We start from the raw sequence: 17372 nt of genomic DNA, 5'->3' as shown, positions 1-17372 counted from the left end.
GGGAGACTCAAACTTATCAAAAATAAGTACTGTGTGATGAGGGATGTTGGAAAGATAAGGGTTAAAGTTTCTTAGCATGTAATTTACTTTGAGAGCATTGTTGATTGGTGTTCTTTTAAGTTATGAGGTGTGGACATACCATGTTACGTTTTTAAAATGTGTCTAATAGGTTTATCTGACAGAAAATGGCCCCACCTGACCTATCCATAACTTCCTTTTAAGTCTAAACCTGTGTCTGTGATCCAATGTTTGTCTGGAGTTCCGTGTCATGTTCCTCCAACATACTGTGTCATGTTCCTCCAACATACTAAGTTCCCTGTTGCCAGTAACTGTGTCACAAGTCTTTTTCCTTTCTATACCTACTACAATCTGCTGTATTTGTAGTAGGTGTCAAAGTATCGGTAGTTCATTTGACTTGCTTTTAATTGTAGTTTTTTAAACGAATGACAATATTTCACCAATTTATACTTTCCTTAGTACTTCATTGACTATCAGTTCATATTCTATGATCAATGCAATTTTAATTCTGTCTTGTCATATTTGTTTAGTTAAAAAAATTTCAAGTTAAGAAGATGGTTGAAAGATTATATAATCCCATAGAGATTTTTATAGTAAAAGTTTAAAATTCTGGTACTTGTGTTGGTTGGAAGTAGAACCTTCACTGGACAAGGTAAAACCCCTGTGTATAAATGTTTGGAGGCTGTCTTAAAGCTTTGTTGAGATGGAAAAAAAATTTTATATAACTAAGTATCAGTTCAGGTATTTGATACAATGAATATATTTTGGAAATAGCCATTTATGGTTCTAGCATTAAAAGGTGATTAGCTAGCTATGAATTTACCTCCTTTATACGCATGCATTGCAAAGTGGACCCTATTTTTAAATTTCTCAAGAAGGTATTCTGGAAACAGCTTTTGAGAATGATTTCTTGGGATTTTTTTTCCCTTTTTGTCTTTCCATTTCTGAAACCTGAATAGAATTGTGCCATGTTCTTTGCAGAGCTGTGGTGATTAGATTGTACAGTTTCATACACGTATACACACATACACACACACAGATACACACACACTGCTGTGCAGAATCACTGTCCTGTTGTGTGATCTTCAAATGAAGCAAGAGAGGAATAATCTGGGATTGACTGAGATAAATTTATCTCAGCTCTTCAAAATACCATGTGAGCGTAGTGTAACTCACTTGGACAGCTGTGGAATGAAACTCTTGTTTTAGTGGCCATTAGATACGTCAAGAGAACTGACTACGTAGAAGAATGTATGGTAAAGGTAGTTTGGCAATTGGTCAAATTTGAAGTAGCATTTACAGGCCGAGGCAGGTGGATCACCTGAGGTCAGGAGTTCCAGGCCAGCCTGGCCTACATGGTGAAACTCCTAAAATACAAAAATATCTCCTAAATACAAAATATCTCCTAAAACAAAAAAACTCTCCTAAAAATACAAAAATTAGCCTGGTGTAGTGGCAGGCACCTGTAGTCCCAGCTAGTCGGGAGGCTGAGGCAGGAGAATTGCTTGAATCTGGGAGGTGGAGGTTGCAGTGAGGAGAGATCATGCCACTGCACTCCAGCCTGGGCAACAAGAGTGAAACAACATCTTAAAAAAAAAAAAAAAAAAAAAAAAAAGGAGCATTTACATCACCAACTGAAATTAAATAATTGTCCCCCAAGGTGATGTGTAGCCTGACTTTTGTGACTGAGGGATTGATCTCTTGACAAGTCTTTATGAAATAACACCACAGGAGGGAAAATTATATGCAGGCGTCAAGCTTTGCATTTATTTTGCAAGCCCTCTTTATCGGGTTTGTATGATCTTGTTGTGTACAGCTAACAAAAGGTTACTTCTTTGTCATGAAAGCCATCCTCAGTTTTCAGAGACAGTGGGGCACCGCAGAGACTTTCTTTCTCTGCATCCACATTTCTATTAATGTCATTACTGCATTTGATTCCTTTATGAAGCCCTTTTGGTCACATCAACAGTGCATTCTAAGCTCTCTATCTTAACTTCTAGCTTTGTCTGCAAAATTTGTGTGGTTAGCCTGAGGCATATGCAGATAAATTGCCCAGGTTCAGTGTTCTCAGACTTGGAACTAAATGTGCTGCAGAATGCTGAATTGATGGGTGTAGCTTTTCAGCAATATTGATGTTTCTAGAGTTGAATGTAAATCTTTGGATGCCTTGGTTTGCATTTTCATAGTCGTGTAGTTCCTGACCACTGGTTTTCAAACTGCCTCGTCTCTCTGAAAGCTGTGTTTCAGTGGAAAGACAAAGAAAATTGTTCTTCCTCACCCACTACTCTTCTGCCCATTCACAACAGTAAGAATCTGAGCATGTCTCTGGCCACATGCAAACAGTGGCAGCTCCCAATTCACAAGCTGCTTACATTTCCAAAGTGAGGTTGTTGTGAGGTCAATTAGTGGTTTAGAACTCTGAATGGGTTGGCTAATGGTAGAAACTAATATAAAGAATAGGTGAGCTGGCCGGGCGTGGTGGTTTACGCCTGTAATCCCAGCACTTTGGGAGGCCAAGGCAGGTGGATCACGAGGTCAAGAGATCGAGACCATCCTGGACAACACGGTGAAACCCCGTCTCTACTAAGAATACAAAAATTAGCGGGGTGTGATGGCCTGCGCCTGTAGTCCCAGCTACTTGGGAGGGTGGGGCAGGAGAATCACTTGAACCTGGGAGGTGGAGGTTGCAGTGAGCCGAGATCGTGCCACTGCACTCCAGCCTGGCGACAGAACGAGACTCCATTTCAAAAAAAAAAAAAAAAATTGATGAGCCTACCAAAACTTTGGTAACCCTTAACGTTCCACAAACAGTTTTAACTGTATCTTAAAGCTTAACCTTCCCCCATGTTTCTCTATGGAAAAATCTTAGTTCTGCTTTGAAATCTTATGAAACAAACATTTCATTCTTAACTTCGGTGGATGGCTACCTATCTCTACCTGTGTATCCTGGAGCAATGTATCAGTCAGGGTTCTTGGATAGAAGCAACAGAGACTAGCTTAATGGTTTAAGCAAAGAAATAATTTATTGAGAAGATATTGGGTACATTCTGAATTTACCCAAGTTGGGAGAAAGAACAGGCACTAAAAAGAGACTACACAGCCAGATTCATAGCCAAGGTCATACAATAAGATTAGTTCTATGTTGGGTAGACCCTGTCACTGAACACTGGACATTAGTGTTCGTGCTGACCATCTCTTCAGGATCAGACACTTGGTACCAACTCTGTCACTTCAGCCTTTGCTGCCTCTGAGCAGTGGGTGTTGTTGCCATTGCCCTCACCCATGGTAATTTCCCTCCTGCTCCTGCCTCTTTATGTCTCTGGTTCTAGATTCAGGGTTGACCACGGCTGAGTCATGTGCAAGCCTTGGCTACAAGACACTCTGGGAATGATAGTGTCTAGCCATTTTTGCTTCTATGTTGAGAGATGTGCATCAGAACTCACATGATGAGGAATTCCCCAAATTCCTCAGAGGGGAACAGAGTTTAGATGCCAGCCATTTCCCAATCCTTCTCCCCACATAAGGATAAAAGTCACCATAAGAAGCTTCAGTAAGCACTCTGGTAGAAGGGGAGGTGTTACAGTGGCCAAGGTGTTTATCCATATGAAGCTGTGGTTAATGAACTCTATTTAACTAAGACGGCCAGTTGTTCCTTGTGCACTGGTGTCCAGGGTCCCCTTCACCATGTGTTAACTAAAGCTAGAGGTGTGAAGATTTAGGCATATTTGACCTCTCACACCGTGGTCCTTAAATAACAAGATGCACTAAATTGAATTTTAACAATTGGATTAGCTAGGAGGAGCAGATTAAGACTTATCTGTTTCCTTGTTTATAGTAGAAAATGAAATTTCACATTATCAATTTGTCTTATACAGTTGGGTGGTTTATATGTTTCATTGATGAACTTCTACCCTTTTAAAAGTTGATTTTTTAATTGCAATTATACATGTATATAGCTTACAAATTCTTGCCCACGGATTTGCATTGCCGTTTTCCACTTCTCAGAAGCAACTACTCTTTAGTTCATTTAGCTCTTCTTCTGGTATTTACTTCCTTGTAGCAAATTAATATGTTTATATTGGTAATTCTTGAATTTTTTTTTCCATTTTAGTCATTAAACATGAATTCCATTGAGGAAGAGAGGGGTTTATCTTTCTTTTATTCTTCCTCCCTTAAATACCTGCACTTGTACTCTCTAAGATAGTTATATCTCAGTTTGTTTTCACTGTAAATATTTTTCACAGCTGAGCTATGCAGGATACTGTTATTTTATTTTCTTTCTTGTATAGCACATTAAAATTTTGTTGCTTGGTATTCTATTTATTTACTATTTATTTATCCCCAAATTCTCAAATAAGGTCAAACACAATGGCACATCTCTTGGTTCTTGCGTGTGTGCATGTGACATTTTTCTTGGGCTCTCTGCTTGCTCACTCTGTTCTGGACTGTTTACTCTTGAGGCCTATGCACAGCTGTTGACCTGGAATTTGTCCTTAGCAATCACGTTGGGAATTCTTGATTGACCTGTTTATTGGATGCCATCTCTTTTGGTTTTGACCCTCTTTTGGGGAGGCACATTGCCTGGCTGCTTTGTGAGAAAGCATGTGTAGATGGAATTTTTTTGAGATCTGGCATGTGTCAAAATATCATTTGGTCTTCCCTTACATATGATTGATATCTAATTTAAAGTTGGAGATTACTTTCCCTGGGAGTTTAGAGGGTTTGTTCCATTTTCTTCTGCTTCCAATTTTGTTACAGAATTGTTGCATGCTCTTCTGACTCTATGTACTTTGTATGTGACTTGTTTCTTTTCTTTTTGGATGCTTTTAGGGTATTTAAAAATCCCCCAGTGTTCTGAGCTTTTCTTGTAATCCACCTTGGTATGTCACTTTTTCATTCATTGTGAAGACTGTTCTCTTTTTTGGAGTTCCTATTTGTCAGATGCTGGAACTCTTGGATTTTTCCTCCAATGTAATTATTGTTTAAAAAAAAAAATCCCTGGCTGTGTGTGGGCTTACACCTGTAATCCCAGCATTCTCAGAGGTCAAGGTGGGAGGATTGCCTGAGCCCAGGAGTTCCAGACAAGTCTGGGCAACATAGTGAGTCCTTATCTCTTCCAAAAAAAAAAAAAATTAGCTGGGTGTGGTGGTATGATAGCCTGTAGTCCTACTTACTCAGGAAGTTGAGGTGGGAGGATCACTTGAGCCCAAGGATTCGAAGCTGCAGTGAGCTACGATTATACCACTGCACTCCAGCCTGGGCCACAGAGCAAGACTGTGTCTCAAAAAAAAAAAAAAAAAAAAATCCTGATTTTTATCCTTTTATCTTTTTGTTCTACTTTAGGGGAACATTTACCTCTATTATCTATTAACCTCTCTGTTGATTTTTTAATTTCTGTGATTATAATATTAATTTCTAGGAGCTTTTTCTTGTTCTCACAGTATCTGTATTTTATAGCATCCATTCGTTATTGCTTTGTGGATGCAATATGTTTTACCCTCTTGGGGTTCTTAATTACGTATATTTGAAGTCTTCTCCCTGCATTGACCCTGTTCCCTCCTGAAGTTCCTGTCTGTCATGCTGGACCCTATTTCACATGCTTGGTGTTCATCTTGTCATCTTTATTCATGAGGAGGCACAAAGCAAGGCTTTGTCAATTGGTGGCCTCGCATAAGATGACCACCTCTTTTCAGAAGTCACCTTGTCTTCCAGTTTTGGTATCTGTAGATCTCTTTTCTTGGACAGGTTAGTTTCTCCAGAAAAGTCTCCAGTACCAATCTCCTACTGGCCAGTGCTCTGGGAACCCAGCAGAGGAAGGGGCTGTGGAGTGCATAGTTCCACTTAGTCCTTCTCTTTTTCAGTCGGTCCCTCCACCCGGTCACTGTTCCTAGTGTCCCCGAGTGCAGATCCTCTCAAGCTTAACCTTTGCTGAGGTGGGAGGAGGGGCATAGCAAGCTTCATGGTTTAGCAAAGATATGGAGTTTTACTCCTTAAAATGACTTGCAAGCCATCCCCCAGTTTTCAGTGCTGCCTCCATCCTGTCTTCTCATCCAAACCCCACTTAACCGTGTCTTAACTTGCACTTTCCTCAAGTTCTTTGCCGCATACTGGTTTGTTACTTCCTGACAATTCTGTCTATAGACGTTTATGTTTTGTCTGCCCCTGCTTTGAAAATTCACTCATCATTGGGCCATTTTCCAAAAATGTTTTCCATGAATTTTGTCCTCTTCCATTCTCTCTTCTCATGAACTTATCTCTGCCTCTCGCTTACTGTCATTTAGGGGTGGTTTTGGGAGGGAATGGAGATAAGCACAGGGTTGTAATCTATCACATGTACCTGATAATCCCTGGTGATCAACTTGTGAGATTCAGTTCAATTTAGATACGTGGTTGTCTGGTCCATTAAGGAAGAGTTCATTTGATCACTCTGTACTTTTCAGTTTTATTCAGAGATTATTACTCTCACTGTCAAAATGAACTAAGTGATACTGTTTGTTGGTTTGAGAATATAATAGAAAAAAGGTCAGTTATCTCTAAAGTATACATTCCAAGTCTGACCTCAGACCCAGTTATAAGCGTAACATAACATTTCCACCATTACAAAAAATAATGACCTTCATTGCCTGGAGCCATAATCACAGTTGGGTCAGTTTTTCTTAGATTTCCTATTAGCTTGACTTGAGTTGGGTCTAAGCTGGAAGAAAACATTCTTTTCTAAGAGCCACTTTATCCAGTGGTCCCAGTTGTGTTCTATAGGGAACTGAGCTTCCGTGAGGCATCTCTGTAGATTCCATGAATAATGTTGGACCCTTGATGTTCTTCTCCATTCCCATGCTCAAATCACCCAGAGTATCTCTTACAAAATGCAGAAAGTTTTATGTGCCAGAAGCTTCCATCATTGAACATGTAAACACCACAGCAGAATCAAGGCCGAGTATTATCTTTCAACTTTTCTCCTTAAATTTCATTAGTACTTCAATTTTAGGAATAACAACTGATTTATTAAAATTATGTTTAATATATTATTAATGTGTATCAAAGATTACTGTAAAATTATTTTTGGGTCTTGTTCAACCATTGTAAAGTCAAAGGGCAATCAATTCAAATTTTAAAGGTTTTGTATCTCCAGAGTTTGAATGAATATAGGGGAATCTGATCTGATTTCTTTTGTTTTTTTGGAGACAGAGTGTCACTCTTGTTGCCCAGGCTGGAGTGCATTGTCACGAACATGACTCATTGCAGCATCGCCCTCCTGGGCTCAAGCAGTCCTCCTGCCTCAGCCCCCCAAGTAGCTGGGACTACAGACACGTGGCCAGATAATTTTTTGTGGAGTCGAGTTTTGCCATGTTTCTCAGGCTTGTCTTGGAATTCCTGGGCTCAGGTGGTCCACTTACCTCGGCCTCCCAAAGTGCTGGGATTACAGGCATGAGCCACCATGCTGGGCCTGATCTAATTTCTAATCTAGAGTTTACAAAAATCCTTTAAAAAAAAACAATAATATGGTGAAACCCCATCTCTACTAAAAATACAAAAAATTAGCCAGGCCTTGGTGGCGGATGCCTGTAGTCCCAGCTACTCGGGAGGCTGAGGCAGGAGAATGGCGTGAACCCGGGAGGCGGAAGCTGGCAGTGAGCCGAGATGGTGCCACTGCACTCCAGCCTGGGCGACAGAGCAAGACTCCATCTCAAAAAAAAAAAAAAATAATAATAATAATAATATTTGCCTTCATATGGTAGAATTAATATTTTTCTGTTTCAGACGCCTCATGTTCTTTGTTGATAAATCAATAGATTGAGAGTATGTAGAAGTTCTGAGATGAAATCTTTCTATTTGCAGGTTCCTGTTGTCACTATGATAAAGAGTGCTGGGGCATCTGTTTTGTGCTAAAGCTAACTAGAAGTGTCGCTGCTCTGAGCAACAGGCAGGAAGTACTTCTGTCCTTAAAACCAAAAATAGATGCTCTTTCTCATTATCATAGCTCAAATGATCATCTTTTTTAATGAGATGGGCACATCCCTTGTGGTTTTCACAGATTTAATGATCAGATTATTTAATGCAGAGCTTGGGGAAGAACAGCTCTGGTAAGAAAGATGATGGAAATTTTACTGGAAGCAAAAATAACAACTTTATTCCTTCTTTTTTCTTTCTGCTAATGTTTTCAACCTCTTATTCCTTTGTTTGTTTGTTTAGAGATGGTCTTACTCTGTCACCCAGGCTGAAGTGCAGTGGCACCATCATAGCTCACTGTAGCCTTGAACTCCTGGGCTCAAGCAATCCTCCTGCCTCAGCCTCCCAAGTAGTTGAGACTACAGGCACGTGTCATCACACCCGACTTGCTAGCATATTGATTGACTGCTTAATTGATGAGATGAGGTCTTGCTACATTGCCCAGGCTGGTCTTGAACTACTGGCCTCAAGTGATCCTACTACTTTAGCTTCATTGTATCATTGTATTCATTACACACTGTAATGCTGAGATTACAGGTGTGAACCACCTCACTGGGCCTCCCGCTGTTTTTTTCTTTTGTTGTTGTTGTTAATTATTTTTCATGATTCTTAAAAGGATTCACTTGTCTTATTTTAATATATTGGTATGTTTACACATTTCTCACTATATTTTAACTTCAAGAGACCATTACCACGGAGAAAAAAAATTATTTGTTAAGAGAGTTGGAGGTGTCAGGATTTAGGTATACTGTATGTAGTCTGACTTGCTTTGGACAGCTCTGCCAAGTATTGTGTATTAGTAGGTTGGCAGTTGGAAGGTGAAAAATTGCTTCTTTGCTGATTTTAGAAAGTTCTGTTTGTATTTCTGAAAGTAAGGCAAGAAACAAAGAGAATAGAAGAAATTTAAGGGAAATAAGGTAATATATGTGAAGGTGCCTTGTAAACTGCTAAATCACATTACAGCAAGGGTTGAACTTAAAGTGAGAAAATAAGATCCACAAAGATGCTATAAAGAAAAATGGGAAAAAGAGAAAAGAACTTAGATAGGAAGTTGTTAAGAAGAAACAAAATGGGAAAATCATAATGGGGAATTTTTACATTCTAGGTTTTTTTACTCTGAAAATTCAGGAGTAGTTGTTCTTGCTATATGAGCAGTGAAGTTAAAAATATTTTTTAGCCAAGAAGAATGTTCTGTGGAAATAATTGGGAAAAAGAATCTTATCTGGGGTGGTAAAAGTTGGATAGAAACTACTAGGCACAAGACCTAGTCTAAAAAAAAGGTCTAAATAAAGATCTGTGTGTTGTAGGGGGTTATGTACTTAATTAAGGTGTAATTCACATCTGTTACCACTTAATTAAGGCGTAATTCATATTTGTAGATCTCTTCTGAGCCTTTCCTTTTGTTCTCAATCATACCTTTGCAAGGCAGATATCCTTAGCCCATTTTACAGATGAGGCTTGGAAGGCTAATTGATTTGCCAACAGTCACTTAATGTATGCAATGGTAAAGTCCTCCCTTTCTTCAGGTTCTGAGTTTGTTCCCACATTTCTAGATTGTTCACATCAGGGCAATTGGTTTTGTTGTGTTTCTGGAGATTCTGCTTATTGAATTTCTCCAAAGGAGGTGCTTGTTAAATAACAGTGGTCACTTAGAAATAACACGCTCCGGGCAGGTTTTAGGCTTGGCTAAATGACTTCAAATGAGTTCTGCTTAAGGAACACTATTTGAATTCCCTAAGAACCAAGAAATAAACAAAAAAGGCATCACAACAGCCCAAGTATGTGTTCAGAGGCTGTGCCCTGTGCCCTTCAGATCTTATCTGGAGCTTGGTATTTTAAGTTTCGTTCTCTTACACTTCATTATTTTATTTGAATTCCAAAATCATAGCTGACTTGAAGAAGGGAAAGGTTGGTACTATAACAGAAATGAGATGCAACTCTTTAGGACAAAGGAGAGGAGATAGCCAGACTGTGAAAGGCAGACACATATCCCCAAAGCCTAGCAGCCATCTGCCTTTGAGTAGAGGAATAAACAGCCCTCTGTTGCCTCAGAAGCTTGTGAGAACAGCTGTCTTGCCACTGGCCTTTAATGGGCAGGTTAAACCCAGTTACCAGCAGGATACACACAAAGCCAACCTCACACCCTCTCCCTCTATTCGCCATCAATTTATCTCCAACTCAGATCCTGACTCTAGTCGGCCACAGCTCTTGACTTCAGACCTGGCTCTGTAACTTGGATTTCCCCTTGGGCTCTCCAGAGTGTATTTATATTTGTGCTTTCCCTGTTGTGAGAACTTCAGCAGTTTCTTCCTTTTGATTCTCATTGCACCCTGTGCTTTAGTAGTAACTCCCCATCCAGCTCTCTTTGTGGTGGTAGAAACCCAGCTCCTACCCAGTAACTGCTGCCACTCCTTTTCCTTGGAGTTAGTATTCTCATGTTCCAGCAGAGCAAGTAATTTATAGTCATGTTGATGATCCTGTGTCACCAAACAAAGATTAATCATATTCTGGATTCTCTGAAGAAGGCATTACCTTTTAGAAAAAAAAATTAATCCACTATGGTTGAAATTAAACCCATTTTGATACTTAAATGGGTAATCCTTCAGCTGTTTTGAAAATCGTGATCATTCTCAATGTCTTATTCTTTGAGATTTTTTTTTTTTTTAATTTTTTTTTTTTTTTTGAGACGGAGTCTCGCTCTGTCACCCAGGCTGGAGTGCAGTGGCATGATCTCTGCTCACTGCAACCTCCGCCTCCCGGGTTCAAGCGATTCTCCTGCCCCAGCCTCACAAGTGGGAGAGATTACAGGCGCCCGCCACCACGCCTGGCTAATTTTTGTATTTTTAGTAGAGATGGGGTTTTGCCATGTTGGCCAGGCTGGTCTCGAGCTCCTGACCTCAGGTAATCTGCCTGCCTTGGCCTCCCAAAGTGCTAGGATTATAGGTGTGAGCCAGCGTGCCCGGCCTATTCCTGGAGATTTTAAAAAGCAGAAATTATATTGTACTATAACTGCAGAATGATGCAGAGAATTATAATTATTGAATTATAGAATATATTATTTTGGAAGAGCATAAGCAACCTTTTAGATAGCTTACATCACCTTTCTATTAAAAATTGTTGCTTTAAGTAAAGCCATTTAAAAATTTTTTGTTTACAAACTTATCTTTTAGGTCAACAGCAGGAAATGCTTAAGCAGAGCTATTACATATCTTAAAATAGTGAAATGAGCATTGTAGAACTAGTGGCTGTTGGCATGAAATGTTTACTTTGGAGAGAATTCTTGGCATTTTTGCCCCACATCAGCATAGTAAGAACTTGTAGGAGAGGAGGGAAGCATTAATGTATTTGTTGAGGATTAATGACTTTGTAGAGCATTTGTGATAGTGAATATATTATGGCTAGTACCGTAAATGCAGTAATTAAAAAGCTGCACACTAAACACTTTGTAGACTGGCAAATATATTCCCTTCCTTTCCTTGATGGCTTGCATTCAAGTGAATAGCTTATATTTATCTTGATCTTAGCGTTCTTAAGAGTAGAAAGAAGTCTCAAAGGTTGATTTCCTTCCCGAGATATTGCTAGTCAGATGGACACAATCAGATTTGATGTTTTCAGGATCAAGTTATTTTTTAACAGTTCAGAAAAATGTCACGTGGTACATACTAATAAAAAAAACTATTCCTCACCTTTGGAAGCTTTATTATTAAAGTTATTTTTAGACAAATATTACCTTGTGCTGCTGCGTAATATAAAATGTGTTCAGGCCAGGCATGGTGGCTCACGCCTGTAGTCCCAGCACTTTGGGAGGCCGAGGCAGGTGGATCGCTTGAGGTCAGGAGTGCAAGACCAACCTGGCCAATGTGGTAAAACCCTGTCTCTACTAAAAATTAGTCGGGTGTGGTGGTGCATGCCTGTAATCCCAGCTACTTGCGTGTCTGAGATACAAGAATCACTTGAACCCGGGAGGCGGAGATTGGAGTGAGCCGAGATCTCACCACCGCACTCCAGTCTGGGCGACAGGAGTGAAACTCTGTCTCAAAAAATAAATAAATAAGTAAAATAAAATAAAATGTGTCCAGTAAGATCATGATACCTCAGGGCTTCTTTTATTATAAAAGAAGTAAAATCGTGAGTAATAGAAATATATATTAGGACTAAAACAGACCTGCAACCAAGGTGAATTTTTAAAATTTTCAAGGAAGTGAGACTTGGTTATCTCATGACTATTTATCTTACTGCCCCAGCAGGTTAAACTGAAGTGGGTTGTGTGAATGAGCATCTGGGAGGAGAGGCACCATGCTGTGAGAGTAATGATGTCCTGTCCTTCACAGGGGAGGATGACAAAGAAGGCAGACAGATGTAAAGTCTGCAATTTCTATTGCTTTGTGTCCTCAAAATGTTCATACCCATCTATTTTCCCATTTAAGAGGCATCTTGTGTTTCATAATTTCTGAATCCTCCCACTTAACATGCAGTATTTACTTACAAGTTCATATTTATGAGTTCATAAAGATTTTCTTCTGTGAAAAGTATAAATGCAGCTGAATGTGATTTGCAGCTTTGCTTTGAGTCAGTTAGGGTAGGAAAAGAAGAAATAGACTATTTCTGTTCTCACCATTTAATTGGCCTCCTTACCTCCTAGTTGTGAAAGCTTTTAACTAATGTATTGGTTTATTGATTTATTTCACATTTATTGATTGCTTGCTACATCCTATGCCCCGAGGATACAGAGATGAGTGTTCCAGTTAGTAGGCATCTGATGCCTTTGAAACCATCTCTGTCCTGACTGACTTCAGTGCAGATAGCATTGGTTCTAAAATCCTTTCAAGTTCCAGAAATGGCCTGGATCTTGTTCCTGTTAACAGAATAGACAAACCGCAGAGCAGTCTTAGAGTTTTTGAGATCACAAAGGCTGTCTGGGGAACATAAAAGCTGCTTTTCCAGGTGTTTTCCATCGCATCGGGTTTCTAATGAATCTTGCTCCTTTGGCATTACTGGGATACTTTCCAAGTATAAAGTCACTCCACTCCATTTCTGAATTGGCTAAAACCCTAGATGGAAAAGCGTTCAGGAGATCACAGTGGGATGGCATAACTACTGTTTTAAGAGGCAGCTAGGAAGTCTCAGTGGCAGGTGCCACTGCCAACCCATTCTCCCTTCTTTCTTGCCTTTACTCTCAAATGTCTGCCTCTTTTTCATTTTCAGTAGTTTATCCATGGTAGGAAGGACCTTTGAATTGGAGCAATTCAAGAAGCTTTCTAAGATGGTGGGTAGGGCCAGGCGTGGTGGCTCACTCCTGTAATCCCAGCACTTTGGGAGGCCGAGGCGGGCAGATCACAAGGTCAAGAGATCGAGACCATCCTGGCCAACATGGTGAAACCCCATCTCTACTAAAAATACAAAAATTAGCTGGGCATGGTGGCATGTGCCTGTAATCCCAGCTACTCAGGAGACTGAGGCAGCAGAATTACTTGAACCAGGAAGTCGGAGGTTGCAGTAAGCTGAGATCACGCCACTGCACTCCAGCCTGGCAACAGAGCGAGACTCCATCTCAAAAAAAAAAAAAAAAAGATGGTTGGTAATAGTTTTACTTAATTCAACTACATGTACACCTTTGGAAATGTTGACACCCAAAGCCTGAGATCATTTTAAGAAAAGACATCTTCCAGATCTTTTGCTTATAATAGTATTTTTTGATACTCTGAAGTTCTACTCTTAGGGGTAGAACTTATAAATGCTCTTTTCTATCTTGGTTTGTTTGTAAACTGCCTTGTTTGTTTGTTTACCTTAAAACAGACTTAGACTACTTTAATTTGGGGGGATTGCTTGCCAGAAACCAAGAACTTCAAGATCCATGTCCTCAGACCATTTACTTGTCACCTCATTCTCAACAAAGAGACTTTGCCAACTATTTTCTAGAAACATTGATGCAATTTGGTCTATTGCCTCCAAATCCCAATACTATTCATTATGAACTTACTATAGCCGGATTTATCTTTCCAGTAGCCCCCACTTACCCAGTTTCATTTCTGTGATTGCAGTTTCCCATAGTACAGTACACTAAGATAGTTATGAGAAATAGAGACCACATTCACTTGCTCTATTTTATTATTGGGTATCATTGTTAATCTCTTACTGTGCCTAATTTATAAATTAAACTTTATCATCGGTACATATGTATAGGAAAAAACATAGTATAGGTAGATAGGGCTTGGTTCTATCCATGGTTTCAGGCATCCACTGGGGATCCTGGAATGCATCCCCCATGGACAAAGGGGAGCTACTGTACTTTCCTTCTAATATCCGAGGATTGTAGACTCCCCTCTTCTTCAAGGTCAGCCCCTTCATCTGTACTCCTGACCCTTTGGCCCACGTCTTTTGAGATCTCAGGCCATCTTTACCTCTTCCCCCTTAGACTTTCAGCCTCTCCCTCTGAACTGAGTCCTTCAGCCTGTAGCCGTGCGTTGTGAGCACTTAGTCTCTTCCAGCAGCCACGCATTCCCTTTCCTGGGCTCTTCCACTTGCTCTGTTTATTCTGTTATCTCTGCCTCCACCACTTCACTAAAACAGCTCTCTCCATCAAGGTGGACAGTGACTTCTTAAATGTCAAATCCAAAGGTATACTTTTCATTTTTTATCTTTATTCATCTCTTTCTATCCCGTGGTACCTCTCTACCATTCTTCCTGGGTCTTCTTCAAAAGATGGTTTTCCTCTGCACATTCTGTTATGTGTGTTCTCCAGGATTCTGCACTGATCCTGTAATGTTCTCCTTCTGTCTATGTTCCTGCAGTGACGTCACTCACTGACACAATCTCTGCTTCTCTCTATGTTGTAATCGCTTTTATGCCTTTATGTTTTTCTCAAGCTGCTTCTCCAGGCTTTACGCTCAAGAATATCTGAGTATCTCCACCTGAATCTTCCACGCTTCAATTTCTCTCTCTTTTTTTTTTTTTTGAGACGGAGTTTCACTCTTGCTGCCCAGGCTGGAGTATGCAATGGCACGATCTCAGCTTACTACAACCTCCGCCTCCCAGGTTCAAGCGATTTTCCTGCCTCAGCCTCCTGAGTAGCTGGGATTACAGGCATGTACTACCATGCCCAGATAATTTTGTATTTTTAGTAGAGACGGGGTTTCTCCCTGTTGGTCAGGCTGGTCCGGAACTCCCGACCTCAGGTGATCCGCCTGCCTTGGCCTCCCAAAGTGCTGGGATTACAGGCGTGAGCCACTGATGCCTCAGTTTCTAGTGCCCCAAACTAAATTCCTTGTCTTCCTTATTTCTTCTCCTATGTTCTCTACCTTGGTTGTCACTACCATCCACCCAAGTGTAATAAACCTAGTGTTCTGCTTTGAACTTCCGGATGGTTCCAAGTACTAATTCTTCTCTCCTCTTCTCTACCTACTTCTACTGCCCTAATCTCCACCCTTTCCTTCTCCCTGAATGATTGTAACAACCGAACAGGTCTCCTGCCTCTACCCTGCCCCCTTCAAATCCACCCAGAGAATCATGCATCCAAAACCCAGATCTGACCCATCAGTGGCTGTTTACACCCAGGATAAAGTCAGAGTTCTTTGAGACATGTACATGGTTGCCATCTGGCTCCAGGCTTCTTTTCTGGCCTCACTCTGCAGGCCTCACTCTAGAGAGTGGCCAGCAACTCTGGACTATACCATGCGGTTTCTTACCTTTCCCTTTTCCATCGCCTTGTCTCGCATCCCTAGCGCGGCTAACTCCTACCCAGCCTTAGGACATGCTAGGCATCCCCTTTTCTTGGAAGGCCTCCCTGACCCGTCCATTTCTGGACTAGACGCCCATGCTTGATATGAATCTCAATGATTATGCTCATCCCATGGCCCTATGGTGGCCAGTTTGTGTGCATCCTTTGGCTCCCCTAGACTTCACTTTCCTTAGAGATAGAGATGGTATCTTATTCATCTTTGTAGCTACAGTGCTTAGCATGGTGCTGGGTGTATAGTAGGTGTTCTGCATATGTTTTTTAAATAAAAAATCAACTGACAGTAAATCGACTTGATGGCCACAAAAATGGGCAAAAATAATTTCTGCGTAGGAGTCACCCTTAGAAGGGAGCATGAAGGGGACTTCTGCAGTGCTGATAATGTTCTGGTTTTTCATCTGGTGTATTTTCAGTTTCAGAAAATACATTGAGCTGTCCATTGTCGTGTGTGCATTTTCTATATGTTATACGTCACTGAAAAGTTGGTTTTTTTTCCAATCAACATGACATCTAACCTCTCCAATACAGAAAAAAAAATTTCCTCATTTCAAGCTTTTAAAGTTTTACAGGATATTAGTTCAGATGTCAGAGCAAACAGCCAGGCAGTGCTATTCCTTGATGTTAAGGAAGAATAGAAAAGCATCAGGGAAATGCAGGTGAGATTGCCTGGACTTTTGATGGGGGTCAGAGAAGGCCAGCCCTGGTCAAGCCTTCCAGTGACCTGCACCTCTGTCACACTTATTGCAGGGCCTGCATGCTAATCATCAGCAAGCCCTGGGCCTGCCTGCGGTGACAGGGAGACTTCATCTTGCATGCGACTATGAATAATTCATAAACATGGTTATCTGGAAATATGTGGTCATCATTAGCATTTTAATGAAAAAAAAAAAAAAAAGCTGTCATTATCCTAAGTCTCTGTTTTGTTTCTACCTTTTTTTTTTTTCTCCCCCCACCACAGCTAACCATCTCAGTCTTTCCTGAGGACTTGGGAACTGCCGAGGCCTCTGCCAATGTGTTGACTGTCGCTATGGGCAGACGGTACCCGGAGGCTCACTGTTGTCCAGGCAGCTCATGTATGTATGGGATCAGTCTCTCTCTTGCTTTTTTCTCTTTAATTTTCATTGTAGAATATCACAAGAGTACTGAATTGGTAAATGCTTTAAAGGTTTAAATAAGGATGTTTAGAAATACAGGAGAATGGATTGCTCTAGGGTAAGTTTTGAATATTGCATGGTAAGAAATGTTATCTAAATTAGGATTTTTGTAATTAAGTGGCCCTATAAGACCAGAAGTGTATGTCAACAATCTCCTTTTTCTGTTTCTGTGCATCCATTCTTTTTTTCCAAATTTTTCTTTTCTTTTTTGAGACAGGGTCTTGCTCTGTTGCCCAGGCTGGGGTCCAGTGGCATGAACACAGCTCACTGTAGCTTCGAACTTCTGGTTCAAGTGATCCTTCCACCTTAGCTTATGGTGTAATTGGGACTACAGACGTGCCACCGTGCCTGGCTAATTTTGTTTATTTTTTGTAGAGATGGGGTCTTGCTGTGTTGCCCAGGCTGGTCTTGACCTCCTAGGCTCAAGAGATCCCACCCACCTCAACCTCTCAAAGTTTCTGGATTACAGGCATGAGCTACCATGCCTGGTCTAATGTATCTATTCTTCTACAGGCTTT

At 40.6% G+C, this 17372-nt stretch overlaps 1 protein-coding gene across 37 annotated transcripts in view; it reads left to right on the top strand.

The window, feature by feature from the left end:
• The window catches only part of APBB2 (amyloid beta precursor protein binding family B member 2), a 401712-nt gene that overhangs the window by 133200 nt on the left and 251140 nt on the right, over positions 1–17372 (top strand). For 29 of the 37 annotated variants that reach the window (XM_063808776.1, XM_063808767.1, XM_063808773.1 and 26 more), the window contains one exon: positions 16659–16773. The exons of the other annotated variants lie outside the window; for them this stretch is intronic. Coding sequence is in view for 7 of the 29 variants with exons in the window: in XM_009447559.4 (XP_009445834.1) it covers positions 16728–16773 (46 nt within the window). In the remaining 22 variants the exon portion in view is untranslated. The remainder of the gene's footprint in view (positions 1–16658; positions 16774–17372) is intronic. 37 annotated transcript variants of the gene reach the window in all.

Source organism: Pan troglodytes, chromosome 3, assembly GCF_028858775.2.
Source record: "Pan troglodytes isolate AG18354 chromosome 3, NHGRI_mPanTro3-v2.0_pri, whole genome shotgun sequence".
Lineage (NCBI taxonomy): Eukaryota > Metazoa > Chordata > Mammalia > Primates > Hominidae > Pan > Pan troglodytes.
Note: the sequence above shows the minus strand (reverse complement) of the source record. Positions and strands in the feature narration are given on the sequence as shown.